This window comes from Ranitomeya imitator, chromosome 5, assembly GCF_032444005.1.
Source record: "Ranitomeya imitator isolate aRanImi1 chromosome 5, aRanImi1.pri, whole genome shotgun sequence".
Lineage (NCBI taxonomy): Eukaryota > Metazoa > Chordata > Amphibia > Anura > Dendrobatidae > Ranitomeya > Ranitomeya imitator.
Window position 1 is genome coordinate 157,440,292 of NC_091286.1, and position 20,254 is coordinate 157,460,545.

At 44.2% G+C, this 20,254-nt stretch overlaps 1 protein-coding gene across 3 annotated transcripts in view; it reads right to left on the reverse strand.

Moving 5' to 3' along the window:
* Positions 1-20,254, reverse strand: part of LOC138681605 (protein Mis18-alpha-like) — a 96,832-nt gene that overhangs the window by 8,059 nt on the left and 68,519 nt on the right. The window contains exon 5 of one of the 3 annotated variants that reach the window (XM_069769239.1): positions 7,446-8,695. The exons of 1 other annotated variant lie outside the window; for it this stretch is intronic. In XM_069769239.1, the coding sequence (XP_069625340.1) occupies positions 8,612-8,695 (84 nt within the window). In that variant the 3' untranslated portion in view covers positions 7,446-8,611. Of the gene's footprint in view, positions 1-7,445; positions 8,696-20,254 lie in introns of those variants that run through there. One more of the 3 variants, XM_069769241.1, reaches the window with a different exon arrangement.

Below are 20,254 nucleotides of genomic sequence, written 5' to 3' on the forward strand. Positions count from 1 at the left end.
GAGAGTGCCTCAGGGTACATCCACAGGTTTAGAGTGTATGAATGGAAGGACAGCAGGATTGAACCCCCTGAGTGTCCTCCTGTCTTGGGAGTGAGTGGGAAGATCGTGTGGGATTTGGTGCACCCACTGCTGGATAAAGGCCATCACCTCTATACTGATAACTTTTATACCAGCATCCCACTCTACAAATCCCTCTCTGCGCGAGGTACCGCAGCCTGTGGCACTATCCGCAAAAATCAGAGAGGCCTCCCAAAGACGCTACTTCGGCAGATGCTCAGAAAAGGTGAAAGCAAGGCCCAATGTAGCGACCACCTGCTGTTGGTCAAGTACAAGAGGGATGTCCTTCTCTTGACCACCATACACGGTGATGGCAGAGCCCTCAGCACTGTACGGGGTACCTCTACACAGGTCAGCAAACCGGACTGTGTACTGGGCTACAACAAAAGCATGGGGGGGTTGATCTCTCTGATCAACTCCTCCAACCGTACAGTGCTTTGAGAAAGGCCAAGGTGTGGTACAAAAAAGCTGGCCGTGCACATTGTACAAATGGCAATGCTCAACGCTTTCCTGCTGTTACGATGGGCACGCCACACCGATACGTCGTACCTTCAGTTCCAGGAGGTAGTGGTTAAGGCCCTGATATTTGGCACTCCGGAAGGAGAGGGCCCCAGTACTTCCGGAACTAAAGGTGCTCGTATCGTACCAGGCAAGCATTTTCCGGGGGTGGTCCCGCCAACCAGTAGAAAAGGTAAGCCGCAAAAAATGTGCCGAGTGTGTTACAAAAGGGGAATACGCAAGGACACCATTTATCAATGCGACACCTGCCCCGAAAAACCTGGCCTGTGTATGAAGGATTGCTTCAGATTGTACCACACCTCCATGCACTACTAATTTACTTTGCAGGAAAGGGGGGGGGGGGGGGGGGGCCTAGGTTCCAAAATGATGTCACTTGTGGGTTTTTTTTTTTTACTGTTTAGGCACATCAGGGGCTCTGCAAACGGAACATGACGACCGCAGACCATTTCATCAAAGTCTGCATTCCAAAACGTTACTACTTCCCTTTCGAGCCCCAACGTGTGCCTAAACAGTTTTTTCCCACATATGGCGTACCGGCGTAATCAGGACAATTTGGACAACAACTTTTGATGTCCAATTTCTCCTGTTACCTTTGGGAAAATTAAAAATTGGGGACTAAAAGATCATTTTTGTGGGAAAAAATAGGATTTTTTATTTTCACGCCTGGGCATTACAAACTTTAGTGAAGCACGTGGGGGTTCAAAATTCTCACCACACACCTAGATAAGTTCCTTAGGTGGTACAGTTTCCAAAATGGGGTCACTTGTGGGGGTTTCTACTGTTTAGGCACATCAGGGGCTCTGCTAACGGAACATGATGCCCGCAGAACATTCCATCAAAGTCTGCATTCCAAAACGTCACTACTTCCCTTTCGAGCCCCAACGTGTGCCCAAACAGTAGTTCCTCCCCACATATGGGTTATCAGCGTACTCAGGACAAATTGGACAACAACTTTTGGGGTCCAATTTCTCCTTTTACCCTTGAGAAAATAAAAAATTGGGGACTAAATGATCAGGTTTGTGGAAAAAAATAGGAATTTTTTTTTCACGCCTGGGCGTTATAAACTTTCGTGACGCACTTGGGGGATAAAAGGGCTCACGACACATCTAGATAAGTTCCTTAGGGGGTCTAGTTTCCAAAATGGGGTCACTTGTGGGGGGTTTCCACTGTTTAGGCACATCAGGGGCTCGCCAAACGCAACATGGCGTCTGATCTCAATTCCAGCCAAATTTAGCTTAAAAAAGTCAAACGGCGCTTTTTCCTTCTGAGCCATGCGCCCAAACAGTGGTTCACCCCCACATATGGGGTATCAGCGTACTCAGGACAAATTGGACAACAACTTTTGGGGTCCAATTTCTCCTTTTACCCTTGGGAAATTAAAAAGATTATTGCTGAAAGATCATTTTTGTGACAAAAAAGTAAAATGTTAATTTTTTCCTTCCATGTTGCTTCTGCTGCTGTGAAGCACCTGAAGGGTTAATAAACTTCTTGAATGTGGTTATGAGCACCTTGAGGGGTGCAGTTTTTAGAATGGTGTCACTTTTGGGTATTTTCAGCCATATAGACCCCTCAAAATGACTTCAAATGTGAGGTGATCCCTAAAAAAAATGGTTTTGTAAATTTTGTTGTAAAAATGAGAAATTGCTGGTCACATTTTAACCCTTATAACTTCCTAGAAAAAAAAATGTTTCCAAAATTGTGCTGATGTAAAGTAGACATGTGGGAAATGTTATTTATTAACTATATTGTGTCACATAACTCTCTGGTTTAACAGAATAAAAATTCAAAGTTGGAAAATTGCAAAATTTTCGCCAAATTTCCGTTTTTTCCCACAAATAAACGCAAGTTATATCGAAGAAATTTTAGCAGTATCATGAAGTACAATACGTTACAAGAAAACAATCTCAGAATCGCTAAGATCCGTTGAAGCGTTTCGGAGTTATAACCTCATAAAGAGACAGTGGTCAGAAATGTAAAAATTGGCCTGGTCATTAACGTGCAAACCACCCTTGGGGGTAAAGGGGTTAAATCATAGACATATGTCACACAAAATACTTAATAAGTAACATTTCCCACATGTCTACTTTACATCAGCACAATTTTGAAACCAAAAATTTTTTTTTGTTAGGGAGTTATAAGGGTTAAAAGTTGACCAGCAATTTCTCATTTTTACAACACCAATATTTTTTAGGGACCACGTCACATTTGAAGTCATTTTGAGGGGTCTATATGATAGAAAATAACCAAGTGTGACACCAATCTAAAAACCGCACCCTTCAAGGTGCTGAAAACCACATTCAAGAAGTTTATTAACCCTTCAGGTGTTTTACAGAAATTTTTGGAATGTTTAAAAAAAAAAATTAACATTTAACTTTTTTTCACCAAAAATTTACTTCAGCTCCAATTTGTTGTATTTTCCCAAGGGTAAGAGAAGAAATTGGACCCCAAAAGTTGTTGTGCCATTTGTTCTGACTACGCCAATACCCCACATGTGGGGGTAAACCACTGTTTGGGCGCATTGCAGAGCTCGGAAGGGAAGGAGCGCCATTTGACTTTTCAATGCAAAATTGACTGGAATGGAGATGGGACACCATGTCACGTTTGGAGAGCCCCTGATGGGCCTAAACATTGAAACCCCCCACAAGTGACACTATTTTGGAAAGTAGACCCCCCAAGGAACTTATCTAGCTGTGTTTTGACAGCTTTGAACCCCCATGTGTTTCACTACAGTTTATAATGCAGAGCCGTGAAAATAAAAAAAAAATTTTTTTCACAAAAATTATTTAGCCCCCAGTTTTGTATTTTCCCAAGGGTAACAGAAATTCGACCCCAAAAGTTGTTACCCAATTTGTCCTGAGTACCTAATATCGGAGAAACAAGAGTCCAAAACTGGCCAAACAGGTAACATTGAAACATTTATTGAAAATTCAATTTTCACCTAAAAACACATCATATATAGTAGAAAACTATGTTATAAACAGTAGATTGTGACTATATCCATAAGTGCAACCAGTGCTACAGGTTCACAGGACGGGACAATATTAAATTAATTGTTGCAGGAGCAAGTACTTGTAACCTCTGCATGTGTGCAATTAGGTCTGATGCATAGCAGCTAGAGTATGTGTTACGATGGCACAATAGCACTGACCATGTCACGCATCATACACAAACACCCCGCAACATGTGAAATGTTAGTAAGATGGTAAAGGAGTTAATTACCCATAAGTGTCCAAATTGACCCGTCTGGATCCTGGATTAGTACCCCAACGCGCGATTCGCGTTTGTGTATCACCGCTTCCTCAGGGGGCGAGACCTAATTGCACACATGCAGAGGTTACAAGTACCTGCTGCCGCAACAATTAATTTATTATTGTCCCGTCCTGTGAACCTGTAGCACTGGTTGCACTTACGGATATAGTCACAATCTACTGTTTATAACATGGTTTTCTACTACATATGATGTGTTTTTAGGTGAAAATTGAATTTTCAATAAATATGTTTCAATGTTACCTGTTTAGCCAGTTTTGGACTCTTGCTTCTCCGATATTAGTTATTCGTTATTGAGTCGCCGTGCGTATCTTATTAACTGACGTCTATTTCTATGTATTGTCCTGAGTACGCTGATACCCCATATGTGGGGGGGGGACCACCGTTTGGGCGCATGGCAGAGCTCGGAAGGGAAGGAGCACCATTTGGAATGCAGACTTAGATGGATTGGTCTGCAGGAGTCACGTTGCATTTGCAAAGCCCCTGATGCATCTAAACCAGGGGTGACAAACTGCCATTCCTCGAGGGCCGCAAACCATGCGTGTCTTCAAGATTTCCTTAGCATTGCACAAGGTGCTGCAATCATTCTGTGTGTAGGCGATTAAATTATCACCTGTGCAGTACAAGGAAATCCTGAAAACATGACCTGTTTGATACCCCTGACCTAAGCAGTAGAAACCCTCCAGAAGTGACACCATTTTGGAAAGTAGACCCCCTAAGGAACTTATCTAGATGTGTTTTGACAGCTTTGAACCCCCAAGTGTTTCACTACAGTTTATAACGCAGAGTTATGAAAATAAAAAATTAATTTTTTTCCCACAAAAATGTTTTTTTAGACCCCCAAATTTTTATTTTCCCAAGGGTAACAAGAGAAATTGGACCCCAATAGTTGTTGTCCAATTTTTCCTGAGTATGCTGATACCCCATATGTTGGGGTAAACCCCTGTTTGGGCGCACAGGAGAGCTCGAAAGGGAAGGAGCACTGTTTTACTTTTTCAACGCAGAATTGGCTGGAATTGAGATCGGACGCCATGTCGCATTTGGAGAGCCCTGATGTGCCTAAACAGTGGAAACCCCCAATTCTAACTGAAACCCTAACCCCAACACACCCCTAACCCTAATCCTAACCATAACCCTAATCCCAACCGTAAATGTAACCCTAACTTTAGCCCCAACCCTAACTTTAGCCCCAACCCTAACCCTAATGGGAAAATGGAAATAAATACATTTAATTTTTTTTTATGTTTCCCTAACTAAGGGGGTGATGAAGGCGGGTTTGATTTACTTTTCTAGCGGGTTTTCTAGCGGATTTTTATGATTGGCAGGCGTCACACACTAAAAGACGCTTTTTATTGCAAAACATATTTTTGGCGTTACCACATTTTGAGACCTATAATGTTTCCATATTTTGGTCCACAAAGTCATGTGAGGTCTTGTTTTTTGCTGGACGAGTTGACGTTTTTATTGGTAACATTTTCGGGCACGTGACATTTTTTGATCGCTTTTTATTCCGATTTTTGTGAGGCAGAATGACCAAAAACCAGCCATTCATGAATTTCTTTTTTTTTTTTTTTTGGGGGGGGGGGTTTATACCGTTCCGCGTTTGGTAAAATGGATAAAGCAGTTTTATTCTGCAGGTCAGTACGATTACAGCGATACCTCACTTATATAATTTTTTATGTTTTGGCGCTTTTTATACGATAAAAACTATTTTATAGAAAAAAATAATTATTTTTGCATCGCTTTATTCTGAGGACTGTAACTTTTTTATTTTTTCGCTGAAGATGCTGTATGGCGGCTCGTTTTTTGCGGGACAAGATGACGTTTTCAGCGGTACCATGGTTATTTATATCAGTCTTTTTGATCGCGTGTTATTCCACTTTTTGTTTGGCGGTATGATAAAGCGTTGTTTTTTGCCTCTTTTTTTTTTACGGTGTTCACTGAAGAGGTTAACTAGTGGGACAGTTTTATAGGTCGGATCGTTACGGACGCGGTGATACTAAATATGTGTACTTTTATGGTTTTGTTTTTTTATTTAGATAAAGAAATGTATTTATGGGAACAATATTTATTTTTTTCTCTCTACATTTAGGAATTTATTTTTTTTTTTTACACATCTAAAAAAATTTTTTTTAACTTTTTTACTTTGTCCCAGGAGGGACATCACTGTATAGTGACAGATCGCTGATCTGACACTTTGCAGAGCACTGTGTCAGATCAGCGATCTGGCGTGCCCTGCTCCTTGCTTACAGGAGCCTGCTCTGGACCCGGAAGTACTCCCTGCAGGACCCGGAAGTAGCCCCGTGGCCATTTTGGATCCGGGGCCTGCAGGGAGGGGACGCTCGGTACAAGGTGAGCACTTCGCCTTGTACCGATCATCTCAGGGAAGCCCGCAGGGAGCCCCTTCCCTGCGCGATGCTTCCGTATATCGCCAGCACACCGCGATCATGTTTGATCGCGGTGTGCCGGGAGCAGTCCTTGACTGCTCCTGGCACATAGTGCCGGATGTCAGCTGTGATAGTCAGCTGACACCCGGCCGCGATCTCCTCGTGAGCGCGTATGACATACTATCCCGGCACTAGGAATTAAGTCCCAGGTCACCTTGACGGGATAGTACGTCATATGGGATTAAGGGGTTAAAGGGAACCGGTCACCCCCCTCAGGCGTTTGTAACTAAAAGAGCCACCTTGTGCAGCACAAATGCTGCATTCCGACAAGGTGGCTCTTTTAGTTATGATGCCTACACACGCTGAATTAAACTTTTATAAATTGTGCCCCCTCATACCGTGAAATGTTCCCGGAGGCGGGTCTTTCCTTCCTAAGCCAGACGCCTCCCAGCCATCACTTAGGGCCTGTGCGTGCCGGGCGCCGCCTCCTCTTGCTTCATTATCATCTCCGGCGCCTGCGTTGTAAGTACGAAGGGCAGCACAACTGCGCATGCCCGAAAAAAACTAAATATGCAGGTGCCGGGGAAGATAATGAAGTAAGTGGAGGCAGCGCCCGGCGCGCACAGGCCCGAAGTGATGGCTGGGAGGCGTCTGGCTTAGGAAGTTAAGACCTGCCTCCCTGGCAATTTCACGGTATGAGGGGGCACATTTTATAAACATTTATTTCAGCGTGTGCAGGGAGCATAACTAAAAGAGCCACCTTGTCAGAATGCAGCATTTGTGCTGCACAAGGTGGCTCTTTTAATTACAAATGCCTGAGGAAGGTGACAGGTTCCCTTTAAGTGGTTTTAGTCTCCATGTTGTTGCAGTTTACTATACTTTAAAATGTATTTTATAGTTGCATTGAGTGTGCACATGCTTTTCTGCCATGCTTACTTTCTTATTTCTATTTGCGGGACTCATTTTTTTGCTGATCGTAGCCCCTCTGTAGTGTAAGTCGCTGGGCCCACTATCTTTGTTTTTTGGTATATGATATGTATGTAATGCATACATGAAATGTCAAAAGTTTTCCTCAGTTGTATCTTTTCTGTATTCTAACATTTGAAAAATTTCAATAAAAAAAGATTTTGAAAGCAAAAAAACCCAGAAAGTTTTTCCATCAACTCTCAGAAAAAGAATAAATCATTTTTCAAATTTTTTTTTATTTTTTATTTTATGTATAACAGTTGAAAAATAAATATTTACACTCAAAACCCATCATAACTTTAAAAAATGTCTGCGTCTAAATGTCTATCACAGATTTAAGTAAACAGTTGTCACCACTTTTTAACTCTCCAAATAAACTAAGAGGGAGTTGCATGTCATTGAATGTCAACACGATGGCCAGAGGTCATCCCTTGTTTATGTTATAAACATAATGAAATGGGAAGATGCACCAAAATGTGTGTCTGCCAATGTAAATACCGGCCATTTTGTGGATTTTGCGCAGCACTAAAATGAGTGGGTGGGAATTTCCAGTAAAAACGTAACAAAAAAAGCTCCTGTTTTGTGCAAAAAAAAAAAAAAAGCTACAAAAAAACGAAATGTTACCATACTGTAAGATTGCTAGACACTAGATAAAGCAAGATTTTCACAGTTCATAGAAAATATTTGCCCCTTATTGCAGAGAAAACCCCAAATATTAAAAGTTGTACAACTGGAAAGAGATGAGGATTACTGACCAAAAATATGCTAGTAAATAAAAAACCTTTTGTTCATGCCATGCGCAAAATGTATTCATGTTTAAGACACTGTGGCTCAGCTTCATCAAGGTCGGTGGTTTTTATGTCGGTCTTGACAAAAAACACGCATGAGTTACACGTTTCAAATTTGATAAGAGGAGCACAACTTTTAAGGAATCAGGCTTGTCTGAAAAAGTGGTCTGCTTTTCCACAAATCTTACTCTAGTCACAGATTGGAGTAAGATTTGTGGTGTAAGGAACGCTCACCAGTAATTTGATGAGCATGGGTTGCTTGAGACTACTTAAAGTCACAACATTTTAGTAGAGTCTCGAGATGCGCAAAATATTTTTGACTTTTTGACTGCTCAAAATGTTTAACGTTAGAATTCTGAATTAAAACTTTGATGGATAGAGGCTTATGAATTTCACTTGCTTTTTCAGGGACAAGAAAAGTTGTAAAGCAGGCCAGAAGTTATGGTATGTGACACTTTGCAGAACAATGTAAATGTTAAAATAATCAGAAGGTGGCAAAATAAGAACATACCGTAAATCTATATAACCAAATGTATCTCATAGAATGTAACACTGAAGAATATGGAAAAGGTTCTGGAATGTCTTCAATGTCCAATGTTTTCAAGAAATACTGGAAAAAAACAAAACTTAATGGCTGTTCAAAAAAAGTTCATCCACATTGTGCTCCAATTCTGATAACGATCTTGTACAGTCACCAAGCACCGTTCTGCACTAAAAGTGGGAAATGAGAAAAATATAGTCAGGTGTCTGAATACAAAAGAAGCTCAATATTTCAGGGAATCGGTCAACAGATTTTATCCTCCCAAAGGACTTATGTGTATGTAGCCTTTTCAAAGACAAGTCAAGCAAAACCTTTACATGGCAGGTCCACTCCTCCTTTACAGAGAAATCAACATTTGAATCGATATGAAAAGGAGGCAGTAGATCGGAAGCCACTGTCACTTCTACTCTATTTCCACCTCCTCCTGCTTGACTAAAAAAGTCCTTTACCCAAAGACACACAGAATAGAGGCTGTCAGTCAAGTATGAGGAGGCAGTGTTGGGCAGGGAACAGAGCTGGAATGCCAGATGCTTGAGATCTTTAGCATCATTTTCATATCAATTCAAATGTTGATTTTTCAACATCGGAGAAGAGATTAGCTATGTAATGTTATTATGGGACTTCTCTGTAAAAGAGCTACATGCACATAAATACATTGGGGGGCGAAATCCTGTTTACAAGTTCCCTTTAAAAGGATTTTCCTAGAATTAAAGGTAATGTCTGGCCTTAGGGTTCCAAGTCTGCATTTACTTTATGTAACTGCTGTCATGATTATGGGAATATGCCATGTTTGAGTATATATCTAACTTTACAAGACACGCTGCGGGCCACTCCGACCCCCCTCTTCTCACTCTGCTTGCTGTCTGTGTGTGTGCAATCCAAAAACCCTCATTTCCCCCTCCCAGAATAATTTTTATTGTTTTTAGCTGCAGCAGACATCTCCCTAAAACTACTCATCCCCCCTCCCAACCAATACCAGCCGAAACTGGTATAGCCACTTCCAAACTGCAGGCATTTCTCTGTTCTATTAATGGGATATATAGGGGCACGGATCCAGGCTAGGGTTATAAGAATTATATATTCCAGATGTCCATCAATAGATCTATCACTCACTGAAAGCGCTAGCAGCTAAACGCAACGAGGGGAAAGTGCAGATTTCTCAGTAAGCGGTTCAGGTAATCACTTCATATTTACACTTAAAAGAATTCCCATGATGTGGGGCACATTCTGATCATCGTGTATTTTGTATACGAGATTCATACAGTGAGTTAGGTATAAAAATAGTTTGTTTTTTTTTAATTCTGAGAAAAGAGGAGTGCATTTCATAACTCCGCCCACTCAGTGATGTCACGACGAGAGGGTATACTTTAACTCTGGTGAGTGGTGAATCAGTCTTGCCCCAGGAAGCGAGCCAACACCAGCTCTGCAAGCTGTTCTGATGCACCTTGATGTGTCTCCTGAGCACATGGCCACTATGAACATGCAATGATATAACTACCTGTAAGTGTTATTTTCAATTTTAATCCTATTTTATTTGTAATTGTAATGTACACATGATTTGTCTTCTTTATAATATCTTTTTATACCTTGTAAACACTGCCAACCTTTTTATGGAGTAAAATATAAAAATTACTAGCTTGTCTCTCCATGCTCTAAACCAGTGTTTCCCAAACTCCAGTCCTTACGGACCCCACAGGTCATATTTTCAGGATTTCCTTAGTATTGCGCAAGTAGTGGAAGTATCATCAAGGCATAAGGAATTGTCTCACCTGTGCAACACTATGGAAATCCTGAAAACATTAAACGTGGGGTCCGTGAGGAGTGGAGTTTGGGAAATACTGCTCTAAACCAACTGTCGTGTCCTCTGAAGTGAATTACGCTACTGATTTGGGTTGGCTCCGGACCAGTCACCACTTGGAAAAACGGGGCTGGTGGCAGCATACTTGGTCCTGTGCAATTGGGCATCTTTGCAGCAACCAGCGGCGTTATTGTTCCCGCCTGTGTGGGAGTAGTTATATTGCACTCGCTGCAGCGTGCCCAATAGCCAGTACATAGCAGGCAGCCTTTCTTCCGGCTAATTACCCTAAGTGCAGTACCCTGACTGACCTGAGGGTAAGGGGGCCCCCAGAAAGTTGCAAGTTCCAAACTGGAACTGGGCAGTGGGATATAGATAAATCCCCTTCAGAAGAAGCCAGGAGCAACAAAACAACCCCGGTTCGTGACAAAGTGCTGTGAGTGGTGGGGATGACAAAGGTATCTGCCCCGTGAACCGTGACAGATTGGTGAGAGCACAGTGGGATCTGTGACATATTGGTGGCAGCAGTGGCATCATAGAGCATTAGTGATCGGGTTTGAGCAAGCATTCTTCTCACTAAAAACTTGCACAGTTCTTGAGAGGACTTGGCACAAAAAAGTTTTGGAGAACAAGCTCAGTGTTTACTAGTGCTGAGACAATAGTGTGTACTTGCGATTACCCCATACCTTTCTCTTCGTTTTTCTATCCTATCTTTTATTTGGCAACCATGGTTATGCTGGGAGAAATCTTTTATAAGAAGCAGTCCAAGGACACTCTTATTGTCTTGTGCATGTCACAGCAGATTGACTTTGCGGGCAAAAACAAAAACCAACTAGTCAAGGATCTGGTGCAAAAGGAAGCTGCTCCAGACCACTCTCAGAGCCCAGTGGCTGCAGAAGCCAGCACAAGCGAAAATGGTGCTTCAGCAGAGGTCCAACCACTGAAAGCAGGCCCTACTTACAACCAGGGCGGATTGGACCCCCACCTGCTGGCGGCCTTGGAACATCTCCCCGCCGACGACCGTGAGGGATCTCTGCAGCTGATACCACGAGAGAGCTGAGCGAGAGGCCCGAGCTCAGAGGGACCATGAACTGCGGCTAGCCGAACTCAGAGCCGTACCATCTACCACGTGGGGCAGTGAGTCCAGCAACGCGCAGTTCTCAAAATCGCGGCCAGAGCACTTTCCTGTGATGTAAAATGACGGGGACTTGGAAACTTTTCTGCAGGCATTTAAGAAAGCCTGCAGACAGTACCAGCTGCCGGATAACCAATGGGCCCGATACCTGACCCCAGGGCTAAGAGGCAAATCTCTGGAGGCGTTTGCTGCTATCCCTCAAGAACAAGATGGTGACTATGAGGCCATCAAGCAGGCCCTGATAACCAAGTACCAGCTTACACCTGAGGTTTACCGTAGAAAGTTCCAGAACCTCCAACGTGGACCACACGACAGTTACAGCGATCTGGCACATGGACTCGGGACCCACTTTGACCAGTGGACCCAAGGACTGTCAGTGACCACCTTTGCACGGCTGCGGGACCGGTTGATGAAAGACCAGTTCTTACATCTTTGCCCAGCTGAGGTGCGACAGCTCGTGATGGACAGAGAGCCCAAAGACGTGACTAAAGCAGCACAGATTGCCGATGCCTATGAGGCCAACCATAAATCGGAAGTGCGGAAGCCAGTCACTGCCAGCTGGAGAGGGGGTAAGCCTGCAACTAACGCCAGTACCCCTACCAGCCAACTCACAAGAGGCTCGTCCCTGTTGCCAATAGCATCAGACCTACCACCGACCCTCGCCAGTGTTTTTTTCTGCAAGTGGACAGGTCATATCAGCGCCCACTGTCCAGAGAAACAGAAGAATCCCCCAGCCAAGGCCCCAGGGCCTAATGCAGCAGTTCTTTTGGTGGGTGGAGCGGTTGGGAGGGTGTGTGACAACTTGCAGCACGTCACCGTGGGGGGTGGGGGGTGGGGGGGCATGTTGCTACAGGCCTCAAGGACACCGGGGCTGAAGGAACCCTCATCCGACCCGAACTTTACTGATTAATGATGTACCTGAATCATTTTTCTGAAAATGCCGAGGGTAATACTGATAATGCTAATGATGAAAATGTGCATGTGTTACCTGCTAACCATTTCTGTCCTAAGAATAATGTGTTTACAGGTACAGGAGTGCTCAGCCACATGACTCCGCGGGGTGGGATGGCTGAAGAACCCCTAACAGGAGCACGTGATGGTGCTAAGGGAAATGGGGAGATGCGTGGGAACCGTGAGGAAGGTGATGCCGTGCAACTGACCAGTGCCACAGAGGAAGGTAAGTGCTCCATAAGTAGGGTCACAAAGAGTGACTGCAGACTTGTGGCCTAAGGCCAGACCATAACAATTATCTGCAGCAGTCACATGCTGTAAACACATTACCGTTTCTAATGGTGAAGTCTGTTTATGGGATACAAAGCTTAAAAGCATAGAAGAGTATACATTCCTTTATTTACACGTAGATAGACAAACTATGGTTAAAAAAACACTGGATTCACACAGTGAGTTGCAGCAAACCCAAGCCGTAGAATAGGAGTTGAGTAATAAAGAGGATCCCATTCTCATAAGCAATGAGTAAGAACTACAGTATACATAGATTACCAAAGCTTTGTCCTTATTACTAAGTACAGTGCTGTGCAAATTAATTGGGACAAAGCATTTTTTAAGTAAAATCGTAAGTTGGTTACCAGTCAGTGATTCAAACTAGTTTTAATATATAATAAATAAATCTTGGTCAACTAGCCAGTGAAAAAAGGTAATTTTCAGAATTAGTATGTAACCGTGCATTATAACATTTTATTTTTTTGCTTTGTCCCAATTAATTTGCACAGCACTGTAGGTCAGCTTTTATGACCTGGTGGTCAGGACAATAATGGACCTGGTGGTTAAGAGCACACGGAATGACCTGATAGTTACTGATAATATAGGACGAGCTCTGGGACGTGGGAACTCTGCTGACCGCAATCCCTAATCCTATCAACCACACTAGAAATAGCCGTAGATTGCTCCTAACGCTCCCTATGCAACTCGGCACAGCCTAAGGAACTAGCTAGCCCTAAAGATAGAAAAATAAAGCCTACCTTGCCTCAGAGAAATTCCTCAAAGGAAAAGGCAGCCCCCGACATATAATGACTGTGAGTAAAGATGAAAATACAAACACAGAGATGAAATAGATTTAGCAAAGTGAGGCCCGACTTACTGAACAGACTGAGAATAGGAAAGGTAGCTTTGCGGTCAGCACAAAAAACTACAAAAAGACCACGCAGAGGGCGCAAAAAGACCCTCCGCACCGACTCACGGTGCGGAGGCCCTCCCTCTGCGTCCCAGAGCTTCCAGCAAGCAAGACAACAATCAAAATAGCAAGCTGGACAGAAAAATAGCAAACCAGAGAAAAACAAGCAGTCACTTAGCTTCTGCTGGGAAGACAGGTCACAAGAACGATCCAGGAGTGAACTAGACCAATACTGGAACATTGGCAGGTGGCATGGAGCAAAGATCTAAGTGGAGTCAAATAGAGCAGCCAGCTAACGCATTAACCTCGTCACCTGTGGAAGGAAACTCAGAAACACCCACAGCCACCAGAGAAAGTCCATGGACAGAACCAGCCGAAGTACCATTCATGACCACAGGAGGGAGCCCGACAACAGAATTCACAACAGTACCCCCCCCCTTGAGGAGGGGGTCACCGAACCCTCACCAGAGCCCCCAGGCCGACCAGGACGAGCCAAATGAAAGGCACGAACCAGATCGGCAGCATGAACATCAGAGGCAAAAACCCAGGAATTATCTTCCTGACCATAACCCTTCCACTTGACCAGGTACTGGAGTTTCCGTCTCGAAATACGAGAATCCAAAATCTTCTCCACCACATACTCCAACTCCCCCTCAACCAACACCGGGGCAGGAGGATCAACGGATGGAACCACAGGCGCCACGTATCTCCGCAACAACGACCTATGGAACACATTATGGATGGCAAAAGAAGCAGGAAGGGCTAAACGAAATGACACAGGATTGATAACCTCAGAAATCTTATACGGACCAATGAAACGAGGCTTAAACTTAGGAGAGGAAACCTTCATAGGAACATAACGAGACGACAACCAAACCAAATCCCCAACACGAAGTCGGGGACCCACACAACGCCGGCGGTTAGCGAAACGTTGAGCCTTCTCCTGGGACAATGTCAAATTGTCCACCACATGAGTCCAAATCTGCTGCAACCTATCCACCACAGTATCTACACCAGGACAGTCCGAAGACTCAATCTGCCCTGAAGAGAAACGCGGATGGAAGCCAGAATTGCAGAAAAACGGCGAAACCAAAGTAGCCGAGCTGGCCCGATTATTAAGGGCGAACTCAGCCAACGGCAAAAAGGACACCCAATCATCCTGATCAGCAGAAACAAAGCATCTCAGATGTTTCCAAAGTCTGATTAGTTCGTTCGGTTTGGCCATTTGTCTGAGGATGGAAAGCCGAGGAAAAAGACAAATCAATGCCCATCCTAGCACAAAAAGATCGCCAAAACCTCGAAACAAACTGGGAACCTCTGTCAGAAACGATGTTCTCCGGGATACCATGTAAACGAACCACATGCTGGAAAAATAATGGCACCAAATCAGAGGAGGAAGGCAATTTAGACAAAGGTACCAAATGGACCATCTTAGAAAAGCGATCACAAACCACCCAAATGACCGACATCTTTTGAGAGACGGGGAGATCCGAAATAAAATCCATAGAAATATGCGTCCAGGGCCTCTTTGGGACCGGCAAGGGCAAAAGCAACCCACTGGCACGAGAACAGCAGGGCTTAGCCCGAGCACAAGTCCCACAGGACTGCACAAAAGAACGCACATCCCGTGACAAAGACGGCCAACAAAAGGATCTAGCCACCAAATCTCTGGTACCAAAGATTCCAGGATGCCCAGCCAACACTGAACAATGAATCTCAGAGATAACTCTACTAGTCCATCTATCAGGGACAAACAGTTTCTCTGCTGGGCAACGGTCAGGTCTATCAGCCTGAAATTTTTGCAGCACCCGCCGCAAATCAGGGGAGATGGCAGACAAAATTACCCCCTCTTTGAGAATACCCGCTGGCTCAGGAACACCCGGAGAGTCAGGCACAAAACTCCTTGACAGGGCATCAGCCTTCACATTCTTAGAGCCCGGAAGGTACGAAACCACAAAATCAAAACGGGAGAAAAATAACGACCATCGAGCCTGTCTCGGATTCAACCGTTTGGCAGACTCAAGATAAGTCAAATTCTTGTGATCTGTCAAGACCACCACGCGATGCTTGGCTCCTTCAAGCCAATGACGCCACTCCTCGAATGCCCACTTCATGGCCAACAACTCTCGATTACCAACATCATAATTGCGCTCAGCAGGCGAAAACTTTCTAGAAAAGAAAGCACATGGCTTCATCACCGAGCCATCAGAACTTCTTTGCGACAAAACAGCCCCAGCTCCAATCTCAGAAGCATCAACCTCAACCTGAAACAGGAGCGAAACATCTGGCTGGCACAACACAGGGGCAGAAGAAAAACGACACTTCAACTCGTGAAAAGCCTCTACAGCTGCAGAAGACCAATTGACCACATCAGCACCCTTCTTGGTCAAATCAGTCAACGGTTTAGCAACACTAGAAAAATTAGCGATGAAGCGCCGATAAAAATTAGCAAAGCCCAGGAACTTTTGCAGGCTCTTCACAGATGTCGGCTGAGTCCAATCGTAAATGGCTTGGACTTTAACAGGGTCCATCTCGATAGTAGAAGGGGAAAAAAATGAACCCCAAAAATGAAACCTTCTGAACTCCAAAGAGACACTTTGACCCCTTCACAAACAAGGAATTCGCACGAAGGACCTGGAACACCATTCTGACCTGCTTCACATGAGACTCCCAATCATCCGAAAAGACCAAAATATCATCCAAATACACAATCAGGAATTTATCCAGGTACTCTCGGAAGATGTCATGCATAAAGGACTGAAATACTGATGGAGCATTGGAAAGCCCGAATGGCATAACCAGGTACTCAAAATGGCCCTCGGGCGTATTAAATGCTGTTTTCCATTCATCGCCTTGTTTAATACGCACAAGATTATACGCCCCTCGAAGATCTATCTTGGTGAACCAACTAGCCCTTTTAATACGAGCAAACAAATCAGACAGCAACGGCAAAGGATACTGAAATTTGACTGTAATTTTATTAAGAAGGCGGTAATCAATACAAGGTCTCAAAGAACCATCCTTCTTGGCCACAAAAAAGAACCCTGCTCCTAACGGTGATGACGACGGGCGAATATGGCCTTTCTCCAAGGATTCCTTTATATAACTCCGCATAGCGGCGTGTTCTGGCACAGATAAATTGAACAATCGGCCCTTAGGAAACTTACTACCAGGAATCAAATTAATTGCACAATCGCAATCCCTATGAGGAGGTAGGGCACTGGCTTTGGGCTCATCAAATACATTCCGATAATCCGACAAAAACTCTGGAACTTCAGAAGGAGTGGAAGACGAAATAGACAAAAATGGAACATCACCATGTACCCCCTGGCAACCCCAGCTCGACACAGACAAAGATTTCCAGTCCAATACTGGATTATGAACCTGTAGCCATGGCAACCCCAAAATGACCACATCATGCAGATTATGCAACACCAGAAAGCGGATATCCTCCTGATGTGCAGGAGCCATGCACATGGTCAATTGGGTCCAGTACTGAGGCTTATTCTTGGCCAAAGGCGTAGCATCAATTCCTCTCAATGGAATAGGATACTGCAAGGGCTCCAAGAAAAAACCACAGCGCCTAGCATACTCCAAGTCCATCAAATTCAGGGCAGCGCCTGAATCCACAAATGCCATAACAGAATAGGATGACAAAGAGCAAATCAGAGTAACGGACAATAGAAATTTAGACTGTACCGTACCAATGGTGTCAGACCTAGCGAACCGCTTAGTGCGCTTAGGACAATCGGAGATAGCATGAGTGGAATCACCACAGTAAAAACATAGCCCATTCCGACGTCTGTGTTCTTGCCTATCACATTGCATAGGCTCAGGCCCATGCTCAGATAGTACCGCCAAATGGTGCACAGTTTTACGCTCACGCAAGCGTCGATCGATCTGAATGGCCAAAGACATAGACTCATTCAGACCAGCAGGCATGGGAAATCCCACCATGACATCCTTAAGGGCTTCAGATAGACCCTTTCTGAAGATTGCTGCCAGGGCACATTCATTCCACTGAGTGAGCACAGACCACTTTCTAAACTTCTGACAATATATCTCCGCTTCATCCTGACCCTGACACAGAGCCAGCAAGATTTTCTCTGCCTGATCCACTGAATTAGGTTCGTCATAAAGCAATCCAAGCGCCAGGAAAAACGCATCAACATCACGCAATGCCGGATCTCCTGGCGCAAGTGAAAATGCCCAGTCTTGAGGGTCACCACGTAACAAAGAAATAATGATCTTTACTTGTTGAACAGGGTCACCTGAGGAGCGAGGTTTCAAGGCAAGTAACAATTTACAATTATTTTTGAAATTCAAGAACCTAGATCTATCACCAAAAAAACAAATCAGGAATTGGAATCCTAGGCTCTGACATCGGATTCTAAACCACAAAATCTTGAATGTTTTGTACACTTATAGTGAGATTATCCATCAAAGAGGACAGACCTTGAATGTCCATGTCTACACCTGTGTTCTGAACCACCCAGATGTAAAGGGGAAAAGAGAGACAAAACACACTGCAAAGAAAAAAAAATGGTCTCAGAACTTCTCTTATCCCTCTATTGAGATGCATTAGTACTTTGGGCCACCTGTACTGTTATGACCTGGTGGTCAGGACAATAATGGACCTGGTGGTTAAGAGCACACGGAATGACCTGATAGTTACTGATAATATAGGACGAGCTCTGGGACGTGGGAACTCTGCTGACCGCAATCCCTAATCCTATCAACCACACTAGAAATAGCCGTAGATTGCTCCTAACGCTCCCTATGCAACTCGGCACAGCCTAAGGAACTAGCTAGCCCTAAAGATAGAAAAATAAAGCCTACCTTGCCTCAGAGAAATTCCCCAAAGGAAACGGCAGCCCCCCACATATAATGACTGTGAGTAAAGATGAAAATACAAACACAGAGATGAAATAGATTAAGCAAAGTGAGGCCCGACTTACTGAACAGACTGAGAATAGGAAAGGTAGCTTTGCGGTCAGCACAAAAACCTACAAAAAGACCACGCAGAGGGCGCAAAAAGACCGCGGAGGCGCTCCCTCTGCGTCCCAGAGCTTCCAGCAAGCAAGACAACAATCAAAATAGCAAGCTGGACAGAAAAATAGCAAACCAGAGAAAAACAAGCAGTCACTTAGCTTCTGCTGGGAATCGATCCAGGAGTGAACTAGACCAATACTGGAACATTGGCAGGTGGCATGGAGCAAAGATCTAAGTGGAGTTAAATAGAGCAGCCAGCTAACGAATTAACCTCGTCACCTGTGGAAGGAAACTCAGAAACACCCACAGCCACCAGAGAAAGTCCATGGACAGAACCAGCCGAAGTACCATTCATGACCACAGGAGGGAGCCCGACAACAGAATTCACAACAGTCAGCCCACCAGAATCTATGCATAATGCAATGGCTGACTGTAGATGTATAACTTCTTGTAAATACAATATGTGTATCAGATAAGCATAAGCTGACTACCCTGATGAAGGCTTGGATTGAAATAAGTGTTGGGGCTGGTGCCATTCCAGCAGGGAGATAGCTACAGACCCATAAATGTTTATTTAGACCATATTGAATTTTATCTTTATGTATTTTAGATTGAGAATGGGTTGCCCTAGTTGTGGACAACCCCTTTAAGAGCAAAATGCTTGGCCCCAAGAAAATAAAGCTTACACTCCCCTTTTGTGGCGATGCCCTTCCAGCAATGTCGGGACTCGCAGAGCTCCGATGCGGTTGCATGACATGTGGCGCCCAATCAGCGCTGGCGTCACCATCCACACCTTCTGTCTAACTGAACATGAAGAGGAAGCCAGGGCTGCAGCTGTTCTGACTTCCTCTTAATGTTCATTTCATATGAAAGGGTGACAAGGACGCCAGCGCTGACTGGGCGCCGGGCACCACATTGTCATGCAACCGACAAGAGTTGTAGGACTGCGAGTGCTGACACAGGAGGTGAGTATAAGCTTTATTTTATTGGCACCAAACATTTAGATGAAGGGGTTGTCCTAATACTAGACAACCCCTTTAACACCTTCACTATCTTTGTCATATACATATGTCCAGGTAAGTACTTACCAATCTTACATGTATGGATATGTCCAGGTAATTTTGCGCACACAGGATTGCCGCAGGGTGATTAGTCGATATCACAGCCAACACCAGGCACTTCCTGCCAGGGGATTAACTGCCTAAATGATGTGATCGATAAAGACTGCAGCATTTAGAAGGCAGAGGGAGCCATTTCTGCCCTCCAATCAGAGCCCACACGACATCATCGCGGAGCCCAATCATTGCCATGGTGACTTGATGAAGTCATGACGACATCTGGGACAACAAGCTCCAGCAAGTTCGTTAGATCATGTGGAGTGTGGCAATCCGTCGCAAATGCGTCGTCAATAGAAGTCTATGGGGAAAAAACGCATCCTGCAAGCACTTTTTGCAGGATGCGTTTTTTCTGCAAAACGACGCATTGTGACGGATTTAAAAAAACGCTAGTGTGAAAGTACCCTAAATCACACTTGCAGCCAGTTGACATGGATTAAAGTTGACTCAACCTCTGTCCTGTGTCCTTGTGTGTACCACAATGAGCATGGAGAAAAGAAAGAAGACCAAAGAACTGTATGAGGACTTGAGAAACCAAATTGTGAGGAAGCATGAACAATC